Here is a 21,458-nt window from a genome sequence, read left to right on the forward strand (position 1 = left end):
GGGGAGGGCCATGCGCGGGGGCCCAGCCGAAGCGCGGGCGCCGCCGAGGGACGCCCGCAGCCGCCCGCGGCCGCCCCTCGCCCGGCCCCGGCCCCGGCCCCGAGCGGCGGCCGCCCCCGCCCCAGGAGCTGCTGCCTGGGGACACGGGGCCCTGCGGCCTCGGCGCCGCCCTTCGCCCCGCGCTTTGAGGGGGAAGCAGCGCCACGGCCTGGCCCCGCCCCACGGCCACGGCCCCGCCCCACGGCCCCGCCCCCGGCCACGGCCTGGCCCCGCCCCACGGCCACGGCCCCGCCCCACGGCCCCGCCCCCGGCCACGGCCTGGCCCCGCCCCACGGCCACGGCCTGGCCCCGCCCCCACCGCCCCGGCCCCGCCCCGCCCACGGCGCCCACAGCGCGCACAGCGCCCCGGCCCCGCCCCCCGCGGCCCCGCCCCCGCGGCCCCGCCCCGCCCCGCCCCGCCCCGCCCCGCCCCCCACGGCCCCGCCCCGCCCCCGCGGCCCCGCCCCCCCAGGCCCCGCCCCGCCCCCGCGGCCCCGCCCCGCCCCGCCCCCCGCGGCCCCGCCCCGCCCCGCCCCCCACGGCCCCGCCCCCCAGGCCCCGCCCCCCAGGCCCCGCCCCGCCCCCGCGGCCCGGCGGGGGGCGGCACCGCGCCGGCCCGGAAGGACGCGGCGCGGCGCGGCGGAGGCGCCGCTCGCCCCGGTGCCGGCGCCGGTGCCAGTGCGGCGCCATGTGCGGCCGCTTCCTCCTCCTGCTGCTGCTGCTGCCGCCGCTGCCGCGGGCCGCCGGGACGGTGAGGGGCTGCGGCGGGGCGCGGGGCGCGCGTGGGGCGGGCGCTGCCCGGGGCGGGCAGTGGGGCCCGGGGCGCCCCGTGGCGCCGCCCGGTGCCGGTGCCGGTGCCGGTGGGCCCCACCGAACCCCCCCCCGCAGGTGTGCGGCTGCTGCGCGGGGCCGCTGCACAACGGCTCCGCCGTGGGGCGGTACTGCGCGTCCCGCGCGGACGCGGAGCCCCGGGGACGCTGCTGCGTGGCCGGGAGCCCCCACGCGGGGCGCGTCGTGGGGTAAGGCGGCCGGGGGGACGCACGGCTGAGAGCGAGGAGTGGGGGGAGGCGCGGGTACATGGGGGCCGGGGGGGGTTCGGGGGGCACAGGGGGTGCTTGGGGGCCGGGGACATGCGGACGCCGTGGGGCGCTCAGCGGGTGGGTGCAGGGGGGCGTGCGGGGGCTGTGGGGTCCGGAGGGGGATATGCAGAGGCTGTGGGGCACTTCGGGAGCACAGGGGGATGTGCAGGGGCCATGGGGTGCTCGGGGGGCGCAAGGGGCCGTGGGGCGCTCGGTGGCTGGGGGCAGGAGTACGCACGGGGGCGGGGAGCGCTCAGTGGGCATGGGGGGGCCGTGGGGCGCTCGGTGGCTGGGGGCAGGCGGGCACGCGGGGGCCGCGGGGCGCTCGGTGGGCACGGGGGGCCGCGGGGCGCTCGGTGGCTGGGGGCAGGCGGGCACGCGGGGGCCGTGGGGCGCTCGGTGGGCACGGGGGGCCGTGGGGCGCTCGGCGGGTGGGGGCGGCGGGCACGCGGGGGCCGTGGGGCGCTCGGGGGGCTCGGGGGGCCGTGGGGCGCTGGGCGGGTGGGGGCGGCGGGCGCTCCCGTCCCTCCCTTCCGACTGCGCCGCTGCCCCCAGGCTGGACCTGAGTAACTGCTCGCTGCGGAGCCTCCCGCCGGGGCTGCCGGAGGCGGCGGCCGCCGTGGTCGTGTGAGTGCACTGCCCGCGCTGTGGGGCTGGGCCCACGCGCTGTGGGGCTGCGCCTGCCCGGAGCCCAGGTGGGGCCCTGGGCACGTGCGGCCCGCTGGGCCCCCCGGTCTGTGCCCCAGCCCCCTCTTGTTGCAGCGCCCACTGCCCCACAGTGCTGGGGACGGGCTCCCCACGGGCTCCCCACGGCGTCCCGGGGGGCAGCCTGCCCCCGGTGCAGGCGCTGCTCCCGGGGGCCCCACGGCCGCGGGGAGGCAGGCGAGGGGCGCGGGGCAGCGTCCCCGCGGGGATGGGGATGGGGCCGCTTGCAGCACCTGGGGCTGCCGTGGGTCCGGCCCCACGCGCGGGGGTGTGTTTGCAGCGACCTGACGGAGAACCCGCTGGCGGCGCTGCCCAACGCCTCCTTCCGGGGCTTCACCCGCCTGCGGAGCCTGTGAGGCCGGGAGCAGCCGGGGGCGGGAGCGGAGGGATGCGGGGGGGAAGGGGGGGAGCGGGGGGGGGGATAACGGGAGTGGGGGGATGCTGGGAGCAGGGGGGATAATGGGGGGGTGCCGAGAGCGGGGGGATAACGGGAGTGGGGGGGTGCTGGGAGCGGGGGGGGGGGGATAACGGGAGTGGGGGGATGCCGGGAGCGGGGGGGGGGGATAACGGGAGTGGGGGGGTGCCGGGAGCAGGGGGGGGATGCTGGGAGCGAGGGATAACAGGGGGGCGCTGGGAGTGAGGGGATAACGGGAGTGGGGGGGGATGCTGGGAGCGAGGGGGATAACGGGAGTGGGGGGGTGCTGGGAGCGGGGGGGGGATGCTGGGAGCGAGGGATAACAGGGGGGCGCTGGGAGTGAGGGGATAACGGGAGTGGGGGGGGATGCTGGGAGCGAGGGGGATAACGGGAGTGGGGGGATGCTGGGAGCGGGGGGGATAATGGGGGGGTGCCGAGAGTGGGGGGGTGCTGGGAGCGGGAGGGGTGGATGCTGGGAGCGAGGGGGATAACGGGAGTGGGATTAGGGGGGTGCCAGGGGCAGGGGGATGCCAGGAGCGAGAGCTGGGGGACTACTGGGAGCGAGAGGGGTGCTGGGAGCGAGGGGGTGCTGGGACTGGGAGGGGGGGGGATGCCCGGAGCGGAGGGGTGCCGGGAGCGAGGGGGTGCCGGGAGCGGGGGGCACCAGGAGCCGGCGTGGGGTCCCGCGGGCCGGGAGCTGGTGCCGGCGCGGCCGCGCTGCCCCGGCTCTGAGCCGCGTCTCCCAGCGCGGTGCCGCTCTCCCTGGAGTGTCCGGGCGGGAGCGGCGCCTGGGAGCAGGTCACGACGCTCGGGAGCAGCCGGCTCTGCCAGCGCCAGAGGAATCCCTGCAACAGCTCCGAGGAGCTGGGTAGGGCGCGGGGCCGGGGCCGGGGCGGGAGCCGGGCTGCGGGGGGGCTCACCCCGCTTCGCTGCCCCCCAGCCTGGCTGTGCCCCGAGAACGCGCGCTGCGCCCCGGACGGCCCCGGCCTCTCCCAGTGCCTTTGCGCCGGCCCCTTCCACGGCTACAAGTGTCTGCGCGAGGTGAGGAGCCGCCGGGGCCGGGGGCCGCGCCGGGGCCGGGGCCGGGCGCCGCTGCTCACTGCCGCTCCGCCTCGCAGGGCGCCTTCCCGGGGCTGCTCTTCTGCGGCGTCCTGGGGGCCGTGACGGCAGCGCTCTCCCTCCTGCTCTGGAGCACCCAGCGCCGCCAAGCCGAGGCGCCCTGACCGGGGCCGGGGTGCAGCCAGCAGCACCGTCTCCTCGCGTCCGTCGCGCTCCCGCCCGCGGCGCGGGCTGAGCCGCGGTCTCTCGGCTGTACCTGCCCCTATGTTCTCGCGCAGCGCTACCAGAGCTCAGAGTTTCTGCAGTGTCGCTCTGTTTCTCGCCTCCGCGGCGCGGGGCTGCGGGCGCCCCAGGCGTGTCCTGCGCAGCCAGCCTGCGGAGGGACGGGGGCACGGGGGGGCCCAGGCACGGGGAAGGGGTGCGAAAGGCGCTGGTCACCTGCACGCGGGATGGCTGGCGCCTGTGGCCGTGCCCTGCGCGACAAGATCCCGGGGCGGTTCCAGTATCCCAGCAAAGCCTGTTTCTGGCCGTTTCCTGGCACGGGGCTCTCCGCTGCATGCCAGCCCCTGGGGCGAGGCTGCGGGGCTGGGTCAGTAAGAGGCTGGGCTGGGAGAGGCCGTGGGGTGTTCGTGGACGTCAGGCAGGAGGAGCTGGTGCATGGGACAGAGGTTTGGAGCGAGGTGCCGGAGAGCCCCGAGGGCCTGGGAGCCGGTGCCTGGAAGCCTGGAGGGTCCCAGCAAGGCCTAGGGACAGCGCAGGGCGGGTGCCCCTGGAGCCCGCGGATGGGGAGGCGGGAGCTGGAGCGGCCCCGCAGAGCCCCGAAGGTGCCGGAGGCGTTTTGCGGAGGGCCGGAGGGTCCCAGTGCAGCTCGGGGGGGACCGCGGGGCTGGCGGAGGGCTCAGGGCTGGGGCAGCTGCTGCGGAGAAGGGCGGGCGCCTGTGCACACAGGTGTGTGTGCGTGCGTGTGTGCACACGTGTGCGTGCGCATGTGCGTGCAGATGCGTGTGTGTGCCGAGGCAAGTGCACGTGTGCATGCACGTGCATGCGCGTGTATTCTTGCAGAGGCACCTGCATATGTGTGTGTGTACGTGCACGTGTGCGTGGCCGTGGGCGCGCACACGCGTGTGCGTGGCCGTGGGCGCGTGCGAGGCCCCGGGGCAGAAGCGGGCGCTGCCGGGGGCGGGGGGGGGGGGGGCGGCGGGAGGGTGGGGTCGGCGACGGCGCCGCCGGGCCGGCTGCGGCGCGGCGGGGGCGTGTCGGCGGCGCGGTGGGCGTGCCCATGCAGATCAGGGCGCGCGCGGGGGCCGCCGGGAGAGCGCGGCGGCGGCGTGTCGGCGGGCGCGGCGGAGCGCCGCGCGTGTCGGCGGCGGCGGGGCGCGCGCGGGGCGTCGGGGCGCGCGTGGCGGCGTGGGTGCGTCGGGGGTGGGTGCGCTTGCGTGCGTGTGCGTGAGGTGTGTGTGCGTGCGGCGGCGTGTGTGCGCGCGGGGCGGGTGGCGGGGGCATACTTACCTGGCAGGGGAGACACCATGATCAGGCAGGTGGTTTTCCCAGGGCGAGGCTCATCCCTTGCACTCCGGGTGTGCTGACCCCTGCGATTTCCCCAAATGCGGGAAACTCGACTGCATAATTTGTGGCAGTGGGGGACTGCGTTCGCGCTCTCCCCTGCTTTTATGGTGCAAAAGCAGAACCCAGGTGTGTTGCTCGCCCTGTGTCCGCGCCCCCGGCGCTTTCCTTCCCGCACTCCCCACGGCCGCCGCCTCCCGCCCACGCGGGTTTTCCGTCGCCTCCCGCCCGCGGTTCCGCGCTCGCCCGCGGGGCGCTGTACGTGGCGCTGCCCAGAGCGGCGCGGGTGCAGGCGGAAGTGACGCTGTTGTATGACGCCATTGGGGTGCGCCGGGACGCCCCCGTGTCCCGTCTTCCGGTTCCGGGCTGCGCGCGGCGGCGCGGCCCGGGGCGGGCTCGGGCCATGCGCGCGGCGCCGGCCTGAGCGCCGCGGCCTGCGGGACCGGGACCGGGACCGGGACCGGCAGCGGCAGCGGCAGCGGCACCGCGCCGCATGGCGTCCCGCGACGCCCGCGGGCCGCGCTGCCGGGAGCAGGGCCGGGGCGCGGCGGCCGCGGGGCGCAGCCGGAGCCGCAGCCGGGCGCCCCGTGCGTGTCGCGAGGCGGGGCCGGGCCCGGCGCAGCCCGGCGGGCGCCCCGCGCCGGACGCGGGTCCCTGTCTGCGCGCAGCGGAGCTGTCGCCGCCGGCAGACCCGGGCGCTCCGGCCCCTTCCGAAGAGGGAGCAGCAGCCGCGGCGGCCCCGGCCCCCCCCGCCGCGCGGAAGCCGCAGTCGCGCAGGAGCCGTCGCGCCGCCGGCAGCCCGGGCCCCGCGGAGCCGGCGGGTCGCGGGGAGCCCTCGGGGGTCGCGGACAACGGGCCCGCGCCGCTCCCGAAGGGCCCCGGGAAGCGCGGGCGGAAGCCCAAGGCGGAGATGCTGCTGCTGAAGCTGTCCCAGGGCCTGGAGGTCCCCGCGCCGGAGCCCGTCTGCGTGCAGAAGAAGCTGGGGAGCAGCGAGGCCCCGGAGGACCCGGACCCCGCCCCGGGCGGGCGCCCCAAACGACGGGCAGCCAGAGTGTGAGCGGCGGGCGGCGCGGGCTGGCGGTCCCAGGGCGCCGCCCCGGCCCCTGCCTCGCCGGGCGCAGGCGGCCTCCCGCCTGCGGGGCTCCGGGACCGGCCGACTGCCCCGGGAGGCCCTCGCCCGGGCGGCAGTGTTGGCCTCCGCGGATGAGCCCCTGTGGGGTGGCTGTTTGAGGGCGGGGGGTGTCCGTGGCGGGGAAGGAGCCTCCTCATCTCCTGACGAGGCCACGACGGGGGGGGGGGGGGAGCAAGCCACATGAGCCCACACCGCTGCAGAGGGGTTCCTGAGTGCCCTGGGGTATCCGAAAGCAGGTTCACGCAGCGCCTGGGGTCTATCAAGCACTTGTGCGCAGCTCAAATTCGCAGGGGAAGAGCTGGCCGGGTTGGAGAGAGGCAGGAGCTGCCTTGGTCTTGCCCCTCTGGGGTGCACGGAGGGGTGGTGAAGCATGTGATTTGCCTGCAGCAGGATGCAGCCAGAACTGCCCTTGCTGAGGACCCTTGCAGGAAGGTCTCTGGCTTTCTCGTGCCCTGGCTGCCAAAGGGCCGAGTACTACCATAGCCTGTTGGATGCTTTCCCCGTGTGGTCCCAAAGCCCCTGGGGAGGCTGGGATTCCCTGGAGAAGGGAAGGGAAGGGAAGGGAGGTCCTCCGTACCAGAGCAGTAAGCCTGGACGCTGCATACTGCCATCGAGGTGGGCTCTGGTGCAGCCTGGTTGTGGGGGTGCTGGGGCAAAGCGTTTTCCCAGCCCACAGGCAGGAGGGGTGCGTCTGCCTGGTCTGGGAGGGCTAAGTGACCATGACCCCTCTGCTCACCTGTGTGCAATGCTTTCGGTGTCTTAGGGCTTTGCTGTACCTGCAGGAGCTGGCAGAGGAGCTGACATCTGTGTGCCAGCTCCCAGCGTCCACAGAGGACACCCAGGAGCCAGAGCTCGAGCATGCCCAGAAGAAGCGTCGTAGCCAGAGGAAAAAGGAGGAGGAAACAGATGGTGATGACCCTGTGCGAGATGCTGACTTTGTGCCCTCAGAGGAGGTGTTGCTGCAGGCAGAGGAGGAGGAGGGGAGCGACGCGCCGCTCAGCGAGGTCTCGGAGTCAGAGCCAGAGGCTGTCCGAGGGCACGGTGCAAAGACGTCATCTGCAGGGGTAATGGCAGGCTCTTTGCCTTGGCGGCTTCCTGCTCATCACCTGGGGTAAACCACACAGAGTGTCTGAGCTGTAGAGTTACAGTGTGGTGCCTCTGCCCCTCGGTATTTGAGGCAGGGGCAGCCCAAACAGCCCTGAAGCAGGATGCTGTCAAGGATGGCATGGTGCCTGTCAGGCATGAATTCAGGCACAAGCTTCTTTGTCTTAACCGTGAGCAGAGCAAGGGTGGCGGGGACAGGGTAGGAGAGGAGTGCAGGGCTCCAGCTGAAGCCCATGGGAGGGAGGTAAAGGCAGGGTTAGGAGAAGCAGGCCTGTGGTTCCTGGACGAATAGGATTTTGTGTCTTGAGCTTGCACTGGCACGGTCTTGGGTGAGTGCTGCAGCTGAGGTGGGAAAGAGTTCTGTGTTCTTGGGCTGCATTAGCCTTGTCCCTCCAGGGGTTCCTGGGACCATTTGGGCAGGCAGAGACGGGCGGGATTGGGCCCTTTGGCCAGGTCCTGCTCTGAGCCTGTTTGCTCTTGTGCCCAGAGATCCAAGCCTCAGTGCCGAGGCCTCGCTCCCAACGGCTTCCACAACTCCATCATGGCCCCAGTGGAGAAGTGCTCCAGCCTCACCTGCAGCGTGTGAGTGGAGAGCTCGAGATGAGTGTGGGCACTGGAGGGCTCGGGGGAGGCTAGGTGGAGCAGTGGGTGTTGGAGTCCTGTACGTCCTCGCTGCCAGAGGCATGAGGACGGAGGGGCGTGTGCCGTCGGGAGCACGCGCGGGATGTTCGGGAGCCCCGAGTCCGGGTTGGCTGCGCTGCTGGGGTTGGACCTGGGTTGGGAAGGGAGATTTGTTCTGATGTCTGGTTTGTGTGCTGCAGGCGGGATCGGAATTACTCACAGTGGGAGTTTCCTGACTGGATCCCTTTGGTGCACAAGTGGACATGTCTCTCTGAAAGGTACTGACTGTCTCCTGGGTGCTGGCCTGAGCGGTGCAGGAAGGGAGAGGGGCTGGGAGGGAACTCGTGGAACGGGCACTGCCTGCCATCAGGCTGCATGATGGGGCAGGTCCTGGTAATGACGTGGGCAGCTGGGGCGGGGAGAGTCAGAGGCCTGCAGCCGAGGAGGCTGGCGGGCAGTAAGGACACAGCTAGTGGTGTATCCCTCACCCTCTCATGGGATCAAGTTCCAGCTTCTTCATAGCAGGAGCTGGGGTCTCATGTTATTTTTTTCCATGGACCCTCAGGCAGTCCAGGGGTCTGCAGCAGGGCATGCTGGGCTGGGTGGGTGCTGGGCACAGCCGGCTGGGAGAGCCCTGCGCCTGGGGCAGGGCTGGGGGAGGGACAGGTGGTCCCCAGAGCAGGACTGTGAGGGGAGGCATGTTCTCACGTTATTCTGCCTCTCCAGTGAAGCTGCCCCATACCTGCCAGCGGAGGAGAGATCTCCCCTTTTCTTAATTCAGCGGGAAGGCATTGAAGAAGATGGTGCCTTGCAGAGAATAAACAGGTCTGTGGACAGGGCTGCCGCAAGGGACTGCTGAGGGGGTGGATGTAACGCCTGGGACCCCAAGCAGCTGATGTGGGTGGCTGCTGCCCTGGCAGATCTGGGTCAGCAGCAGAGAGGTCCAGCAGGGCTGGTAGTGGATCCACACAGCGTGCCCTGGGATCTTGCTGCAGGACAGAGTGGTCCCATCCTGTGTGGTGCCCCGTGCTGGCTGAGCACTGTCCTCCCTTGGTCCACGCGCTGCGGCAGCACTGCTCTTGGCAGGTGCTTCTAGCTGCCTCCTTGCTGCAGGTTTAACTCCCTGCAGCCCCATGAGGAGCGCCTGGACGTGTCCTTCTTCGTGGGCGGCCCTGTGTGGGCGATGGAGTGGTGCCCGTCCCCGGAGGGCTCGGCGGCCTCTCAGTACGTGGCTCTCTACTCCCACAAGAGCATGGACGAGACGCACAGCGTGGCTGGGCTGCACGGCGGCCCCGCGCTTCTGCAGCTCTGGAGCCTGGGCACGCTGCAGCAGGAGGAGGGGTGAGTCATGCGGCTGGAGAGCAGCCTCGCATGGGAATACGATCAATCCATCGACTGGGGCTGTGCTCCTCCCTCCCCTGTCGTGCAGGGAGGGGCAGGGGAACGGGGTGTGTCGGGTCCCTCAGTGGCTGGCTGAATTCTCAGTATGGCTCTGGGCTGCACGTGCAGCTCTGTGGAGCTCTGAGCAGGCTGCAGTGACCTGCTACTGCCTGGAGGCTTGTCCTTTCCCAGGGCTGCCAGCTATGGCCCGAACCACGCAGGTTGTGCTAGAGCCCAGCTTTGCTGCTGGCATGTACTGTAGTTGCTGGGTGCTAGCTCCTGCCTCCTTCTTGCTTCAAACTGTGCCTGCAGCTCCGCCAACAAAGTTGGGCTGGCCTATGGTGTCGCTGCTGACCATGGCTGCGTCTGGGATATGAAGTTCTGCCCGAGTGGTGCCTGGGAGCCGCCCACCACCTCCAGGAAGGTAGGTCTGCACTGGGAGGAAGCTGAGCTGACAGCTCTAAGTCCTTGTCCTTGCTGTGGCGTCAGCTTCGCCAGGCAGGGGAGCATGGCTCCTCTGTGGCCCTCACCCCTTGGAAGCCACAGCTCACAGCTGCTGAGAGCTTGAGCATGTGTGTCTTGTTCTGCAGCATCCTCAGATGAGCCGTCTGGGCCTCTTGGCCGTGGCCTTCTCGGACGGCAAGGTGGTGCTGTACTCCCTCCCGCACCCCGAGGCCCTGCAGACCTGTAAGAGAACCCAGGTAAAAGGTAGGAAGAGCTGCGCCGCCTGGCAGGGGAGTGGGGCAGGGACGTCCTGACCCTCGTCCCGCTGTGCTGGAGGGTGGACAGTGGAGCCCCAGGGTCTGTCTGCCTGCAGAGGCTGTGGCGTGCTGTGCTGGGGCAGGGGAGCACTGGCAGCTGCAGCCCGTGGCCGTGGTGCTGGTGGGGCAGAGCCATGGGGCAGGCTGTGGTTGCCTGATGCAGCCTGTCAAGGAGGGACAGTGCTCAGACCTGCACCATCCACCCTGCCTGGGAGCTGTGATGCAGCAAGGGGCCGTGAGCCTGCTGCATCCAGCCTCCAGACACGAGGTGGGGCAGCCCTGCTGCTGTCATTACTGCTGGCTTTGGTGTGGCTTCTGGCAGAGAGAGCGGCTGGGAGCTCTTTTGGGGGAGCAGCTTCAGGATACGTTGAAACGCTGCCAACCAGAGACGGGTTCAGCAGCTGGGGGATGCTGCAGCAGCCTGGCCAGCGCGTGGCTTCCCAGGACAGCCCTGCCTGGAGCTGAGCCTGGGTAGGGCATGCTGCTGCTGGAAGCCCCTCCCATTGCTACGGCTGGAGCAGCGTTGCAGGGCAGCACGTGTCTGCTCAGCCTGCAGTGGCGTATTTCGCAGCCTTGCCTGCCCGCCCGCTTGCTACAGGAAGGCTGCGGGGGTGGCAGGGGCTGTGCGTCGTGCCAGGGCACCGGGCCTGCCCGGTCGTGGCAGAGCTGCTTATTCCAGCCCAGCTGTGAGCGGTTTGTCGTAGCGGGGATCTGGGGTTTGGAGCACTCTGCAGACTCCGGCTAATGGTGCTTGTAATAGTCTCATCTGCCGGGTGCTGAGCATGATTGATGACCTGTGCGTGCTGCTCGTGGTCGCTCAGCCGTGGCCTGTGCGCTCACTGCTGGCAACGGGAGATTGGTTTCCTGCACCAGAGCGTGGCTGCCCACCCCCATCAGCACGTCGTGCCGCTGCCGGCGCGGGGCCCTCCGCCGTTCCCTGGTGCAGCCTCTCCCGACCCCCGTTCAGACTGTTGGTTCCAGTTGGTTTGCGCTGCTGCCGCAGCCCCCACGTGGGACGCTTGCAGCAGGCACGGATCCTTCCCCAGCCTGCAAAGCTCTCGTGGACAGACTTAGTCCTGTCACGTAGCATCAGCCTGGCTGCGCGTGCTGTCTGTGCGCCTTGCAGTCAGGGTGAGGGTGCTAGTGGGGATTTGTAGCTGTGGCATCAGTGTCACACGTGGTTTGGGGCCCTGCTGGAGGCTCCTGGGTTGACTGGGTAACTGTGCTGCATTCCCCTGGGGGCCCCCACGCCCATCACTAGGTGTTTTTGCCTCGTGAGCAGCCAGTGCCTTCCCCGTGGCTGCTTTCTGCTCCTTGATCCTGCTGTAATTGAAGTGCCAGAGAAGATGCATGGCTGCTCTGTATCTCTGCGTGACACCACCTCTGCCTGCAGTTGCTGCGCTCTGAGCTGCAGATGCACTTGTTTTTCTGCTGAAAGCTTGCTGATACCTGTCAGCCGCACCCTGGATGCGGGGGTCCTTTGGCCCAAGAGGTGTGGGATAGGGGCCCTGCAGTGCTCGCATGCTTCTGGCAGGGCAGACCCTCCAGCAACAGAGGTGGTGCATGGAAGGCCTGTGGGCACCTCATGCGAGCTGTTTGGGCATAGAGGGCCCACTGTCAGGCTGCGCGCGGTGGGGCAGCTCCCTGGAACTGCTGTCCTGGCTTTTTGGTCCCCTGGCACAGGCGTGGCCTGACCAGCTCAGCCTTGCTTTGCTGGGTGCAGCGGTGTGTCCCACACAGTTTCCTCCCTGATGGGGCCATGGTCTGGCTGAAGGGACTTGGAGTGGGATCCCCGTGTGTTTGGTGAGATCTTTGGGATAGGGAGGGAACGTCAGACCTGTCTCATTTCTGCTTGAAGAGCTTTCAGTGCTCTTCTCCCTCTGGCGCAGGCGAGTTCCTGGAGGTCATGCCTCTGCGTGGTCTTGGATTTGCTGATCCATTTACTCCTGTCTTCTGCTGGGCATTGCCTGCCAGCTGTTCACAGGCCCTGGTGGGGATGCTGCTCTGGCTGGGTGGGCAGGATGGGGACTGGGACCCCGGCCGGGACCGCAGGGAACACTGAGCCAGGCTCTAGGCTGCTGAACAGCTCCCGCCACAGGGAGTTTCTAGGAGAGCTGATGTCTGTCCTGACCCTCCTCTGCTCTCTTCTAGATGGGTTCCTCCACAAGCACCTTATCTGCAAGGTCAGTGTCCTCTACCACTGTGTTCCCACATTGGGGCTGGCACCCAGCAAGCTTCTTGCCCAGTGTGGGTGGGAGAGCTGGGGAGGCAGTCAGGAAGCTGGCAGGTTTCGCTGGCCCAGGATGTCTGGGGTGGCAGAGTAGCGCCTTGATCCCAAACCTGTGTGTCCCTGTCTCTTGGGACACGGGTGGTAACAGCATGGGGCTGTGATCTGTGTTTGTTTTTGTTTTTCCAGGTACAGTGTATTGCCACCCTCCGGGTGGGCTCTATCCAGGCAGGGAATGCGTCTGAGTGTGGGCAGTGCTTCAGCCTCTCCTGGATGCCATCCAAGCCCCATCATCACCTCGCAGCTGGTTTCTATGATGGTGAGTCCTGCTGCGTGAGAGAGTCTGCAGCCCACGGCAGAGCTGGCAGGGAGCAAAGGAGAGGACCAGTCCTCACTGCAGCAGACAGGGGCATGCAGTGAGCTTGGTTACTGCCTCCGCCTGGGGCAGGGGACAGGGGATCCTGAGAATAAGGTATATGGACAGTGTCAAGTTGAGCAGCAGCAAGTGGGAGGCAGTGCTGGCATGGAGCTAGCGATGCATAAGGACCTTCTGCCCTTCCCTGGAGGAGGGAGGTGGCTTTCCCTGACATGGTTCATAGGCCCCCTCACATACCTGTCAGCTCCAGGACTTTGCTCTGGGTTAATCCATATCCGTCCATGACTTGCCTGGACATGAATTTGTGTTTGGCCTCGGGTGACCTGCAGCTTTGTGCTGCGCTGCCAGGACCTACTGTAGCTGAGCAGTATCATCCTGCCCTGAGCAGCCTGCCCTGGCTCTGGGTCTGCTGCTGTGCCTCACTGCTCCTGCAGCCCAGCCTGACTGCTTCTGCCCCTTGCTGGGCTGTTGCCCATCCCCCAGCACAAGGTCAGGGAGGTGATGGAGCAGCTCATTGCAGACGTTTGTCCTTTCCCCAGGCACTGTGGCCATCTGGAACCTGCCCACCAAGTCCCTGCTGCAGCGAGTGTGCCAGCCTGATGGCTCCCTCAAGCTCTACCCCTTCCGGTGCTTCCTGGCCCACGACCACGCTGTCCGGAGCATCGAGTGGTGCAAGGCCAACAGGTGAGAGCAGGCCCGTGGTGCAAGCTGTGGGCCCTGCCCAGGAGAACAGGCTTGCTCCTGGAAACAAGTTTCCCTTGCAAAGCTGGTCTTAAGAGGACTTGGTTCTGAGGGTGCTTGGCCCTCCGAGGCACCAAAGCCTGGCAGCAGGCTGGTTTTTGTGCTTTGTGGAGTGAGGGATGGTTTAGCTGCTGCCTGTGGCAGCAGTGCTCTGCTACAGGATCAGGCCCCTCCTTTCCTGAAGCAGGAACAGGGCACAGCTCTGCTCTGGGATCTGAGTACTGCCTCTCTCCTGGTTCTCAGCAACTTCCTGGTCACAGCGGGGAACGATCGGAAGATTAAGTTCTGGGACCTGCGTCGGCTCTACGAGCCCATCAACAGCATTAAGCGGTTCCTCAGCACCGAGGTGGCCTGGCTGCTGCCTCACAACGGGGTCACGGTGGCTCAGGACAACTGCTATGCCTCGTGAGTGCCAGGGCCAGCTTAGTGCCTGCCACAGGGGTCCTGGGGGCTGAGATCTGCTCTTACCTCCTCCCAGCTGTCCCCCTCACCGGGCTCCCATGATTTCTCCCTCCCTCCCTGGGAATGTCCTGCTGTGCTGTGGTGAGTGCAGGCTCTACCCATCATGGGTCCAAGCACAGCTGCACAGCGTTAGTGCAGCTGAGGGGATGCCATCCTGTGGCATGGCTGTGAGCAGGAAGCAAGGATGGGAAGGACGAAGCCCTGGAGCTGGGCTGGGCATTGGGGTTGCTGCGTGCCCTCTTCTGGCACAGGTGTCCCTGGACTGACACGAATTTGTAGAGGGGTTCTGGGATCTTAACGTGCTCTTAACTTCCAAGAACTGCCCTAAGCCGTGGTATTACCTGCTGCTGGAGAGAAGGCAGCTCCCCTTCCTTCCCTACTGCCAGCTGAGATCCCTGTGTCTCTGGGGAGGCGGCTTTCCGTCTGGGCTGCTTGGCTCTCGCTGCCCCTGGGCAGCAGCAAGGGGCACTGTCCTCATGTTCTTTTTCTGTTGCAGTTATGGTCTCTGTGGGATCCACTATATTGATGCTGGGTACCTAGGCTTCAAGGCTTATTTTGTGGCCCCTCGCAAGGGGACTGTGTGGGTAAGAGGCTTGTGCAGTACAGTCCTGTCCCCGGGGAGCCCTGAGGAGCCGTGGCCAGGAGGGTGGGTGCCACCTCACACCTGGCAGCAGCTGGGCCCTGCAGCTCTGGGCATGAAGGTGGGGGGCAAACTGCCAAACCCATGTGAGCCCCTGGCTCTTGGGGTCATCTTTTGCTCCTGGGATGAGGAATTGTGTCAGTAGGGTGAAGTGTTGTCTCCGCCTGCGGCCAAGCTGGCTACATTTGCGAGTCAGGCCCTGCCCCTGGGGAGCAGGGCTGTGTCCGGGGGTGTGTGTTAGTGCTGCCGCTGCCTGGCTGAGGGAGGCTCCTCTGGGCTGGGTGGTCCTGACGAGCCTGTTGGGACCCTGGTGTCTTAGAGCTGCCTTTTCCTGCAGAGCATCTCTGGCTCAGATTGGCTGAACACGGTGGCTGCTGGAGACATCACCGGGGAGCTGGTGGCTGCGGTGCTGCCTGACCTGGCTGTCAACCCGCTCAACATCAAGCGTCCCTCAGAGCGCAGATTCGTAAGAGCCCGTTGTCTCGGCGGGGCCTGTCTGTGGTGCACGTCAGGCTGGGCAGGGTGGGAGCTGTGTGTCTGGGTCGCAGAAAGGGGCTTCGTAAACAGTCCTTTTCTGGACATCCGCTACCCTGTGCTTGCGGGTGGAGGCTGCTGTGCTCTTGTCTCGGGGCACAGGCAGTGGCTCAAGGTAGCAGGCCATGTTGTGGGGAAGAGCGGTGGCAGGAGGCTAGGCACTGGAACAAGGACCTCTTGGGTTAGATTTGTGACCAGGACAGGCCTGGTCCTCTCTTGTCGCATAGCCCAGTGGCCAGAACCCTCTTCCTCTCCTCCTGCCTCTGAGCCCATGGTGCTCCAGAGCAGGGCAGGGCTCTGCAGGGTCCTCACAGCCCCAGCGCGGTCCCACCTGGCTGGGCCCAGGTCGTGTCTCCCAAGTTGGGATCGGCACTGCCTGGGGTCACAGCAGCTGCCCCTGGAGCACAGAGACCCACTGGCCTCAGCCCTCTCTCCCCCACAGCCAGTCTACAAAGCTGATCTGCTGCCCTGCGGCCCTGCGGGACCTGAGGGCGGCGAGCAAGCCCTGCCAAAGACCAGGCTCTACAGCGAGATGGTGACTAAGACCTACATCCGCTTCCGGGACACGGACCTGGTACGAGGGCAGGGGGACCGACCCGTGGGGCTGGGGGTGCTCCTGACCGTGCGTGGGACCTTGCAGATGTGGGAGCAGGCTGAGGGGCCTGTTGGGCTGTGGCTGGGCAGATTGGGGGGCGACAGGGTATGGAGATGCTCCTCAGTGTGCACCAGCCCCTGGCCTCCTGCAGAGCACCGGTTGGCCCGTGATCTACCATGCTGCCCCACGTCCCTGCAGCCTGGACCTTGCGGTATTGTCAGCCTGGGGCTAGGCCTGACCAGAGTGTTTCCTCCTGCTGGCAGGGAGCTTGAGTAGTGAGCAAGCCAAGCGTGATCCCTGGTGACTGTTGATCCCTGGTCATGGGGGGCATTGCGGTGGGCTTTCTCTGGGGAGCAGGACAAGGCTGTCAACATATCTGGCCCCTCACTGTGCCTCTGCTTCACAGCGCAGCTTCAAGAACTTCCCAAGCCGGGAGCCCATGCGCAGGATGCACACACAGGAGGTGAAGGCAGAGCTGAGTCTCGACCGCCTGCAGCTGGAGTCCTTGCACAAGGTGAGACAGGGCTGCGCTGGGCCAGCAGCCCCCCTCACAACTTGGGGAGGGGGAGCGGGGCAGGCAGGAGGCTGTGGTGCGTGCTTGTCCCCTCATTCGGCTCTGGGCTTCCTCCCACCTAGCTGACTACCAGCAGCCTGAGGAGGCCAAAGGTCTTAGCACTTCATCTTGCCACGGGCCAGGCTCCCTGCCAGGCTGAGATACAGGGTGATACGCATAGACTGGGATAGCACGTGAGGGGGGAGGCCGTGCCCAACCCCTGGGCCCAGCCCGGGGGAACATCGTCCTGCTCCCAGCAGACCTGCAGGTGCTGCACAGCTGCCCCAGCGGCTTGCAGCCAACCTCTACATCCACCCGCTTCCACGCACCGCCTCCTGGGCTACCGCAGTCCCAGGGCCTCAGCTGGTCTCTGCTGACTCTCTTCTCTTCCCCCAGGTGCGCTTCAGCCCCAACCTGGACTCGCATGGCTGGCTCGTGTCGGGAGGGCAGGCTGGCATCGTGCGGGCACACTGCCTGGCGGGGCTGGCATCTGGCGTGGGCCACCAGCTGCTCCTGGAGAGCCGTGCCCGCTTCAGCTCCCTGTACAGGGACCCACCGGTCAGCCCCAGCCCCACGGAGCACTCCTCGCTGCCAGACGAGTAGCACAGCGTGATCCCTCGTGCTGCCTGCGGTGCGCGCTCACCCCGCGTGGGAGCCCAGGCCAGGCGGGCAGCCTGCGCTGGCAGGGCCCCAGGGGAGCTGCACGCCCAGCTCGTGGGGCTCCTGCCTGCCGGGGGGAGGGCACACTGCTCCTGGCTATCCCCTGGGATGTTCAGGGCACTTGTCCTCGTGCTCTGGGCCGAGACGGATCCTTTTTGCCCTATTTGGCCTCAGGGGATGGGACGGGCTCCAAGTCCCTGCTGGGGGACTTGGCTGAGCTGCGAGTCTTGCACTGTGGGGCTTGGCCCTGCCACGGGGGAAGCACCTGTGAGCCTGCAAGCGTGTGGGCCTGTGCTCGTCCCTTGCTCCTGGCTCCCTGCAGTGGGCCTGTCCCCGCGGTGCGTGGCCTGGTGCAGGAGCTGGCAGGGGCTGCTGGGGCCAGCCCCGGCCGGAGCGGGGCAGCCCAGGGCCTGCAGATGTGCTGGGAGCTCTGGAATCGCTCACATTGAGCCTGTGGTCTTAACTGTGCAGTAAATGGTGTTTGTTTTGTAAAGGCTGTTGGTGTTGCCGTGGGGCTGGGGCTGGGCCTTCGGGAAAGCGCCAGTGCCTGGGAGGGCCGGGCAGACCCAGGCGTCCCTTCTCCCCATCCCCTCCTCGCGGCAGCTGCTGACATTCTGCTGCTCTCGGACGCATTTATTGGAGCCTGTGGGCTCTGGGACCGCAGCCTCGCATTCTTGCATGATGAGACAGACAGACAGACAGACATGCTCCACAAGCGCAACAGACACTGACTCACAGAGGAGGGAATGGATCGGGCCGCAGCGCGGCAGGGACTCCTCGCTCGTCCCCCAGCCGGGCAGCGCGCCGAGGTGCCAGGCTTGGTGCTGGGGCAGCGTGGGGCTGCGGCCCCTTCCCGGCCGGAGCGGGGCTGGGGCACCGCGCTCCTCCTTCCCGGAGCGCAGTGCTGCTGGCGCGGGGTCCCCCGCCGTCCTCTGGGGCCGTTGCAGGATGCCTGGGGCTGGGGCGGGGCTGGTCCCTCCGGCCTGCCGCGGTGGGAGCTCCCCAGAGCCGGGGCACGGCTGGGCTCCGAGCGGGGGGCAGCCGGGGGCCGCTGTCCCCGCGCGGAGCCGGTGCAGCCCGGACGGCGGAGGGGAGCTGCGGCCCTGCTCCGGGGCGGCCCCGCGCGCCGGCGGCTCAGGCGCGGGGGTCCTGGCAGTGCCAGCAGGCTGCCGTCTCCTCCGAGTACCGCTCCACCTGCACCGTGCACGACGCGAAGCCGAACCTGCTCCGCAGCTGGGCGGTGGCGTCCCACAGCACGGCCTCCGGGTCCGCGCCGGCGTCTGGGGGGGCAGCGCCGCTCAGGCCGGGCGCGCGGGGCTCCAGCGCGGCCGTGCACCGGGCCGGGCCACGCGCGGGGGCACTCACCCACGGCCACGTGCGCCGACACCACGTGGTGGCTCAGCGTCAGGGCCCAGATGTGCAGGTCATGGGCGCCCTTCACCCCGTCCACCGCCAGCAGCGCCTCCTTCACCGCGCTGAACTCGACGCCGCGCGGCGCCCCTGCCACGGCGCCGGTCAGGGGGCGACGGCCCCGCTCGAGCGGGAGCTGAGGCCGCCACAGCCCCAAAACCCCTGCCCCGGCCACCGCTCACCTTCCATGAGGACTCTGAAGACATCACGGAGGATGGTGAGGGTGGAGCCAAGGACGAAGATGGAGAAGAGCAGGGTGCTGATGGGGTCTGCAATCTTGCACTGGGGCTACAGGGAGCGGAGGTTGCGTGAGGCTATGGGGCTGGTGCCCCATGGCAGCCCTATCCTCGCCTGCCCCGGGCAGAGCAGGACACCCACCTTGAAGTAGATGACGGTGGCGGCCACGAGGACGCCAACGCTCTGCAGCAGGTCGCCCACCACGTGCACGAAGGCGGCGCGGACGCTGGTGCTGCCGGGTAGGGGCGTGCGGCCGGGCAAGCAGCCACCGGGGCCCTCCTCCAGCTTCTCGTAGCCCGGGCTGTGGCTGTGGGCGGCGCTGGACTGGCGCAGCACGTAGGCCATGCTGGAGGGAGCCAGGCAGCTCAGCATCATCCCAGCCAGGAGCCAGGGGCTGGAGGCGCAGCAGGGGCAGGGCGAGTCTGGGTCTGGGTCAGGTGTGGGGCACACGCAGAGCTGGAGCATGCGTGTGGGGCTGCAGGGCCAGGGTGTACATGTGGGGCTGGAGCACGCATGTGGGGATGGGCATGAGAAGGCTGCAAGGCTGGGGCATATGTGTGAGCTGGAGCACGCATGTGGGGCCAGAGCACATGCATAGGGCCAGAGCTGCAGGGCTGGGGCATGTGTGTGGGGCTGGAGCATGCACGTGGGGCCAGACACATGCTGGAGCCAGGGCTGGGGCCAGGGCTGAGGGCGAGCACTGCACGAGGAGGCCAGGGGATGTGGGACCACGGGCTGCACGCAGGGGCTGGACACCACGAGCGCATGGGGATGGAAGATGCCCCTTGGGCCAGGGCTGGGGCTCGGGGCACACGCGTGGGGCGGGGGCGCGGTGGTGACTGGGGGACGTACACCAGGTTGACCCCCACGGCGCCGGCGGAGGTGGCCAGCATGGCTCGCGCCTCGATCTCGTAGTCGCCGCTGACGATGCGGGCGGCCGCCAGGTAGACGAGCGCCGCGGTCACCACCCAGATGGAGAGCACAGAGGCCAGCGCACCCAGCGTCTCTGCGGGATGGGGGCGGGGAGACGTCAGCGCCTGCGGCGGCCGTGGGGCTGCAGCACCATGCCCCCCCCCAGGCCTCACCCGAGCGGTGCCAGCCGAAGCTCATGGTCCGGGTGGGCGGCCGCGTGGAGACCCAGAGCGAGAAGAGGCTCACGGACATGCTGCCCACGTCCGTCAGCAGGTGGGCCGCGTCCGTCATGATGGCCAGGCTGTGCGCCAGGTACCCGCCTGCGGCGAGCGGAGACGCTGGCACCGGCACCGGCCACCGCAGAGTTGGCACCCGGGCCTCGCCCCCACCCCACCTCACCTATCACCTCCCCGACCATGAAGATGCAGCAGATGGTGCAGGCGACGCTCAGCTGTCGGCGGGCCTGGAGCCTCCCGCTGCTGGGGCTGGGTGCGGCGGGGCTGCAGCGGCAGCGTGGTGCCGGACCCCCCTCCAGGGCAGGGGCCGTGGGCTGGGCCCCCTTCCCGGGGGGCTGCGGTGCCAGGGCATCCCGCGAGCTGGCAAAGAGGCTGCAGGCGGGAGCTGTGGTCAGCACTGGGCGCCTGGCTGTGCTGCACCCCAGAGCACCCAGTGCCCTCATCCTGCCGCCCCAGAGCTCCTGGTGGCTCTGGTCCTGCAGCCCCAGGGCTCTTCGTGGCTTCAGTCCTGCAGTCCCAGGGCTCCTCGTGCCCCAGTCCTGCAGTCCCAGGGCTCCTGCTACCCCAGTTCTGCAGCCCCAGGGCTCCTGGTGCCTCCGTCCTGCAGAGCACCGGGTGCCCCGCTCCTTCCAGCGCCAGCACCCCACGGCGGTCTGGGGACTTCGGTCCTGCCCGGCCCCAGCCCCTGCTCTCCCGGCGCCCGGGGTCGCTGTGCCCCTGCCCGGCCCCGGCCGCTCGAGCAGCGCTGGTGCCTCGGCCGGGCGCACGCGACGCTGCCGCGGCCCCGGGCACGGGGGGTCCGGGCCAGTCTCTGTCCGTGCCCGAGCCCACCGCCGCCCGGGGGAGCCCAGCGCCGGAGGCTGGGTCCGTCCCGTCCCGTCCCGTCCCCGCCCGGGCGCAGCCGCCCGCCTCCCCCGCGCTGCGCAGCGGCCGGTGGGGAGGAGCGGAGCCGGGACGGCGGCGGCGCCGGGTCCGGGGGTATCGGTGCAGCGGTGCAGGACGGCGCCTGCGGCTCCGGTGCAGGGCCGTGACGGCTGGGGAAGCGGGCGGGCAGGGAGCGGGGCGCGGGGAGCCGCGGGGGAACCGGTGGGGGCAGAGGGGACGGACTGGGTGTCGCGCGGGGTGACCGGACCGGCTGGCGCGGGGGCGGCGGGGCCGGGGGGGCGGCGGGGGATGGAGATGCCGGGGGCGGCGGGGGATGGAGATGCCGGTGCTAGGGATGACGGACGTGCCAGGGGTGATGGAGATGCCGGGGGTGGTGGCGGTGCCGGTAGCGGGGTGGTGGCAGTGGCAGGTTGCGGATACTAGGGATAATGAAGGTAGGGGACGTGAGTGTCGGGGGTGAGGAAGGTACCAGAGGTGATGGACGTGCTCGTGCCAGGGATGATGGAGATACTACGGGAGATGGAGACGCCAGTTGCGTTAGAGGTGCGGGTGCTGAGGGTGATGGACGCGCCGGTGCAGGTGCTGGGGTGCCAGAGATGATGGACATGCTGGGGGTGATGGAGGTGCCGGGGGTGATGGAGGCGCTGGGGGATGGTGGAAGTGCTAGCGCCGGTGGTAATGGAGGTGCTGGGGGGGTGATGGAGGTGCCAGTTCCAGGAGTGATGAATGTGCTGAAGGTGATGGAGGCGCTGGGGGATGGTGGAGGTGCCGGGGGTGATGGAGGTGCCGGTGCCGGGGGTGATGGAGGTGCTGGGGGTGATGGAGGTGCCGGGGGGTGAGGCAGGTGCCGGTGCCGGGGGGTGAGGCAGGTGCCAGTGCCGGGGGTGATGGAGGTGCTGGGGGTGATGGAGGTGCCGGGGGGGGTGAGGCAGGTGCCAGTGGAGGTGCCGGTGCCGGGGGTGATGAACGTGCTGGTGATGATGGAGGTGCCGGGAGCGGTGCCGGTGCCGGCGGTACCTCTTGAGGCGCAGGCTGCCGTCGGCGCGGCCACCGCGCGGGCTGACCAGCCGGGCGGTCTCGGTGCCGGGCGAGCGCTCCATGCTGCGGCCGCCGGCAGCTCCGCCGCCGCCGG

General features: G+C 69.2%; 3 protein-coding genes and 1 non-coding gene across 5 annotated transcripts; 3 read left to right on the plus strand and 1 right to left on the minus strand.

Moving 5' to 3' along the window:
• Positions 1–662: 662 nt before the first annotated feature.
• Positions 663–3,592, plus strand: ATRAID (all-trans retinoic acid induced differentiation factor). 2 transcript variants are annotated; one of them, XM_062571267.1, is made up of 7 exons: positions 663–790; positions 928–1,058; positions 1,674–1,745; positions 2,104–2,175; positions 2,985–3,106; positions 3,179–3,279; positions 3,357–3,592. In XM_062571267.1, the coding sequence occupies exons 1-7, from the start codon at positions 728–730 to the stop codon at positions 3,459–3,461; spliced, it is 666 nt and encodes a 221-aa protein (XP_062427251.1). In that variant the 5' UTR covers positions 663–727; the 3' UTR covers positions 3,462–3,592. The 2 variants fall into 2 exon arrangements, with proteins under 2 accessions (XP_062427251.1, XP_062427252.1); XM_062571268.1 differs by lacking the exon at positions 3,179–3,279.
• Positions 3,593–4,798: 1,206 nt separating this feature from the next.
• LOC134139340 (U1 spliceosomal RNA) lies at positions 4,799–4,962 on the plus strand. The gene has a single exon (XR_009958120.1). It is a non-coding gene; the product is annotated as a U1 spliceosomal RNA (small nuclear RNA).
• On the plus strand, positions 4,902–16,681 carry GTF3C2 (general transcription factor IIIC subunit 2). Its single transcript, XM_062573144.1, has 18 exons — positions 4,902–4,989; positions 5,529–5,913; positions 6,756–7,056; positions 7,584–7,678; positions 7,918–7,995; positions 8,444–8,542; positions 8,831–9,058; positions 9,410–9,521; positions 9,688–9,805; positions 12,010–12,041; positions 12,275–12,404; positions 13,001–13,145; positions 13,446–13,607; positions 14,161–14,248; positions 14,642–14,770; positions 15,281–15,412; positions 15,840–15,947; positions 16,383–16,681. Exons 1-18 carry the CDS (start codon positions 4,902–4,904, stop codon positions 16,587–16,589), a joined length of 2,637 nt encoding a protein of 878 aa, XP_062429128.1. The 3' UTR covers positions 16,590–16,681.
• Positions 16,682–17,780: 1,099 nt separating this feature from the next.
• On the minus strand, positions 17,781–21,427 carry SLC30A3 (solute carrier family 30 member 3). Its single transcript, XM_062571270.1, has 8 exons — positions 21,344–21,427; positions 19,605–19,813; positions 19,379–19,525; positions 19,146–19,299; positions 18,435–18,639; positions 18,239–18,344; positions 18,012–18,146; positions 17,781–17,926 (listed from the first exon to the last, which is right to left on the minus strand). The coding sequence occupies exons 1-8, from the start codon at positions 21,424–21,426 to the stop codon at positions 17,781–17,783; spliced, it is 1,185 nt and encodes a 394-aa protein (XP_062427254.1). The 5' UTR covers position 21,427.
• Positions 21,428–21,458: the final 31 nt, after the last annotated feature.

Source organism: Rhea pennata, chromosome 3, assembly GCF_028389875.1.
Source record: "Rhea pennata isolate bPtePen1 chromosome 3, bPtePen1.pri, whole genome shotgun sequence".
Classification (NCBI taxonomy): Eukaryota; Metazoa; Chordata; class Aves; order Rheiformes; family Rheidae; genus Rhea; species Rhea pennata.

Bases quoted from the DNA above. Each gene is read 5' to 3' on its own strand.
- ATRAID (XM_062571267.1), top strand. From the start codon at position 728: ATGTGCGGCCGCTTCCTCCTCCTGCTGCTGCTGCTGCCGCCGCTGCCG. The intron at 1,059-1,673 runs GTAAGGCGGCCG...CGCTGCCCCCAG, and splicing joins CACGCGGGGCGCGTCGTGGG to GCTGGACCTGAGTAACTGCT. The intron at 3,107-3,178 runs GTAGGGCGCGGG...GCTGCCCCCCAG, and splicing joins CAACAGCTCCGAGGAGCTGG to CCTGGCTGTGCCCCGAGAAC.
- GTF3C2 (XM_062573144.1), top strand. From the start codon at position 4,902: ATGCGGGAAACTCGACTGCATAATTTGTGGCAGTGGGGGACTGCGTTC. The intron at 5,914-6,755 runs GTGAGCGGCGGG...TCGGTGTCTTAG, and splicing joins AAACGACGGGCAGCCAGAGT to GGCTTTGCTGTACCTGCAGG. The intron at 12,405-13,000 runs GTGAGTCCTGCT...TCCTTTCCCCAG, and splicing joins CGCAGCTGGTTTCTATGATG to GCACTGTGGCCATCTGGAAC.
- SLC30A3 (XM_062571270.1), bottom strand. From the start codon at position 21,426: ATGGAGCGCTCGCCCGGCACCGAGACCGCCCGGCTGGTCAGCCCGCGC. The intron at 19,526-19,604 runs GTGAGGTGGGGT...CGCTCGCCGCAG, and splicing joins CATGGTCGGGGAGGTGATAG to GCGGGTACCTGGCGCACAGC. The intron at 18,345-18,434 runs GTGGGTGTCCTG...CGCTCCCTGTAG, and splicing joins CCACCGTCATCTACTTCAAG to CCCCAGTGCAAGATTGCAGA.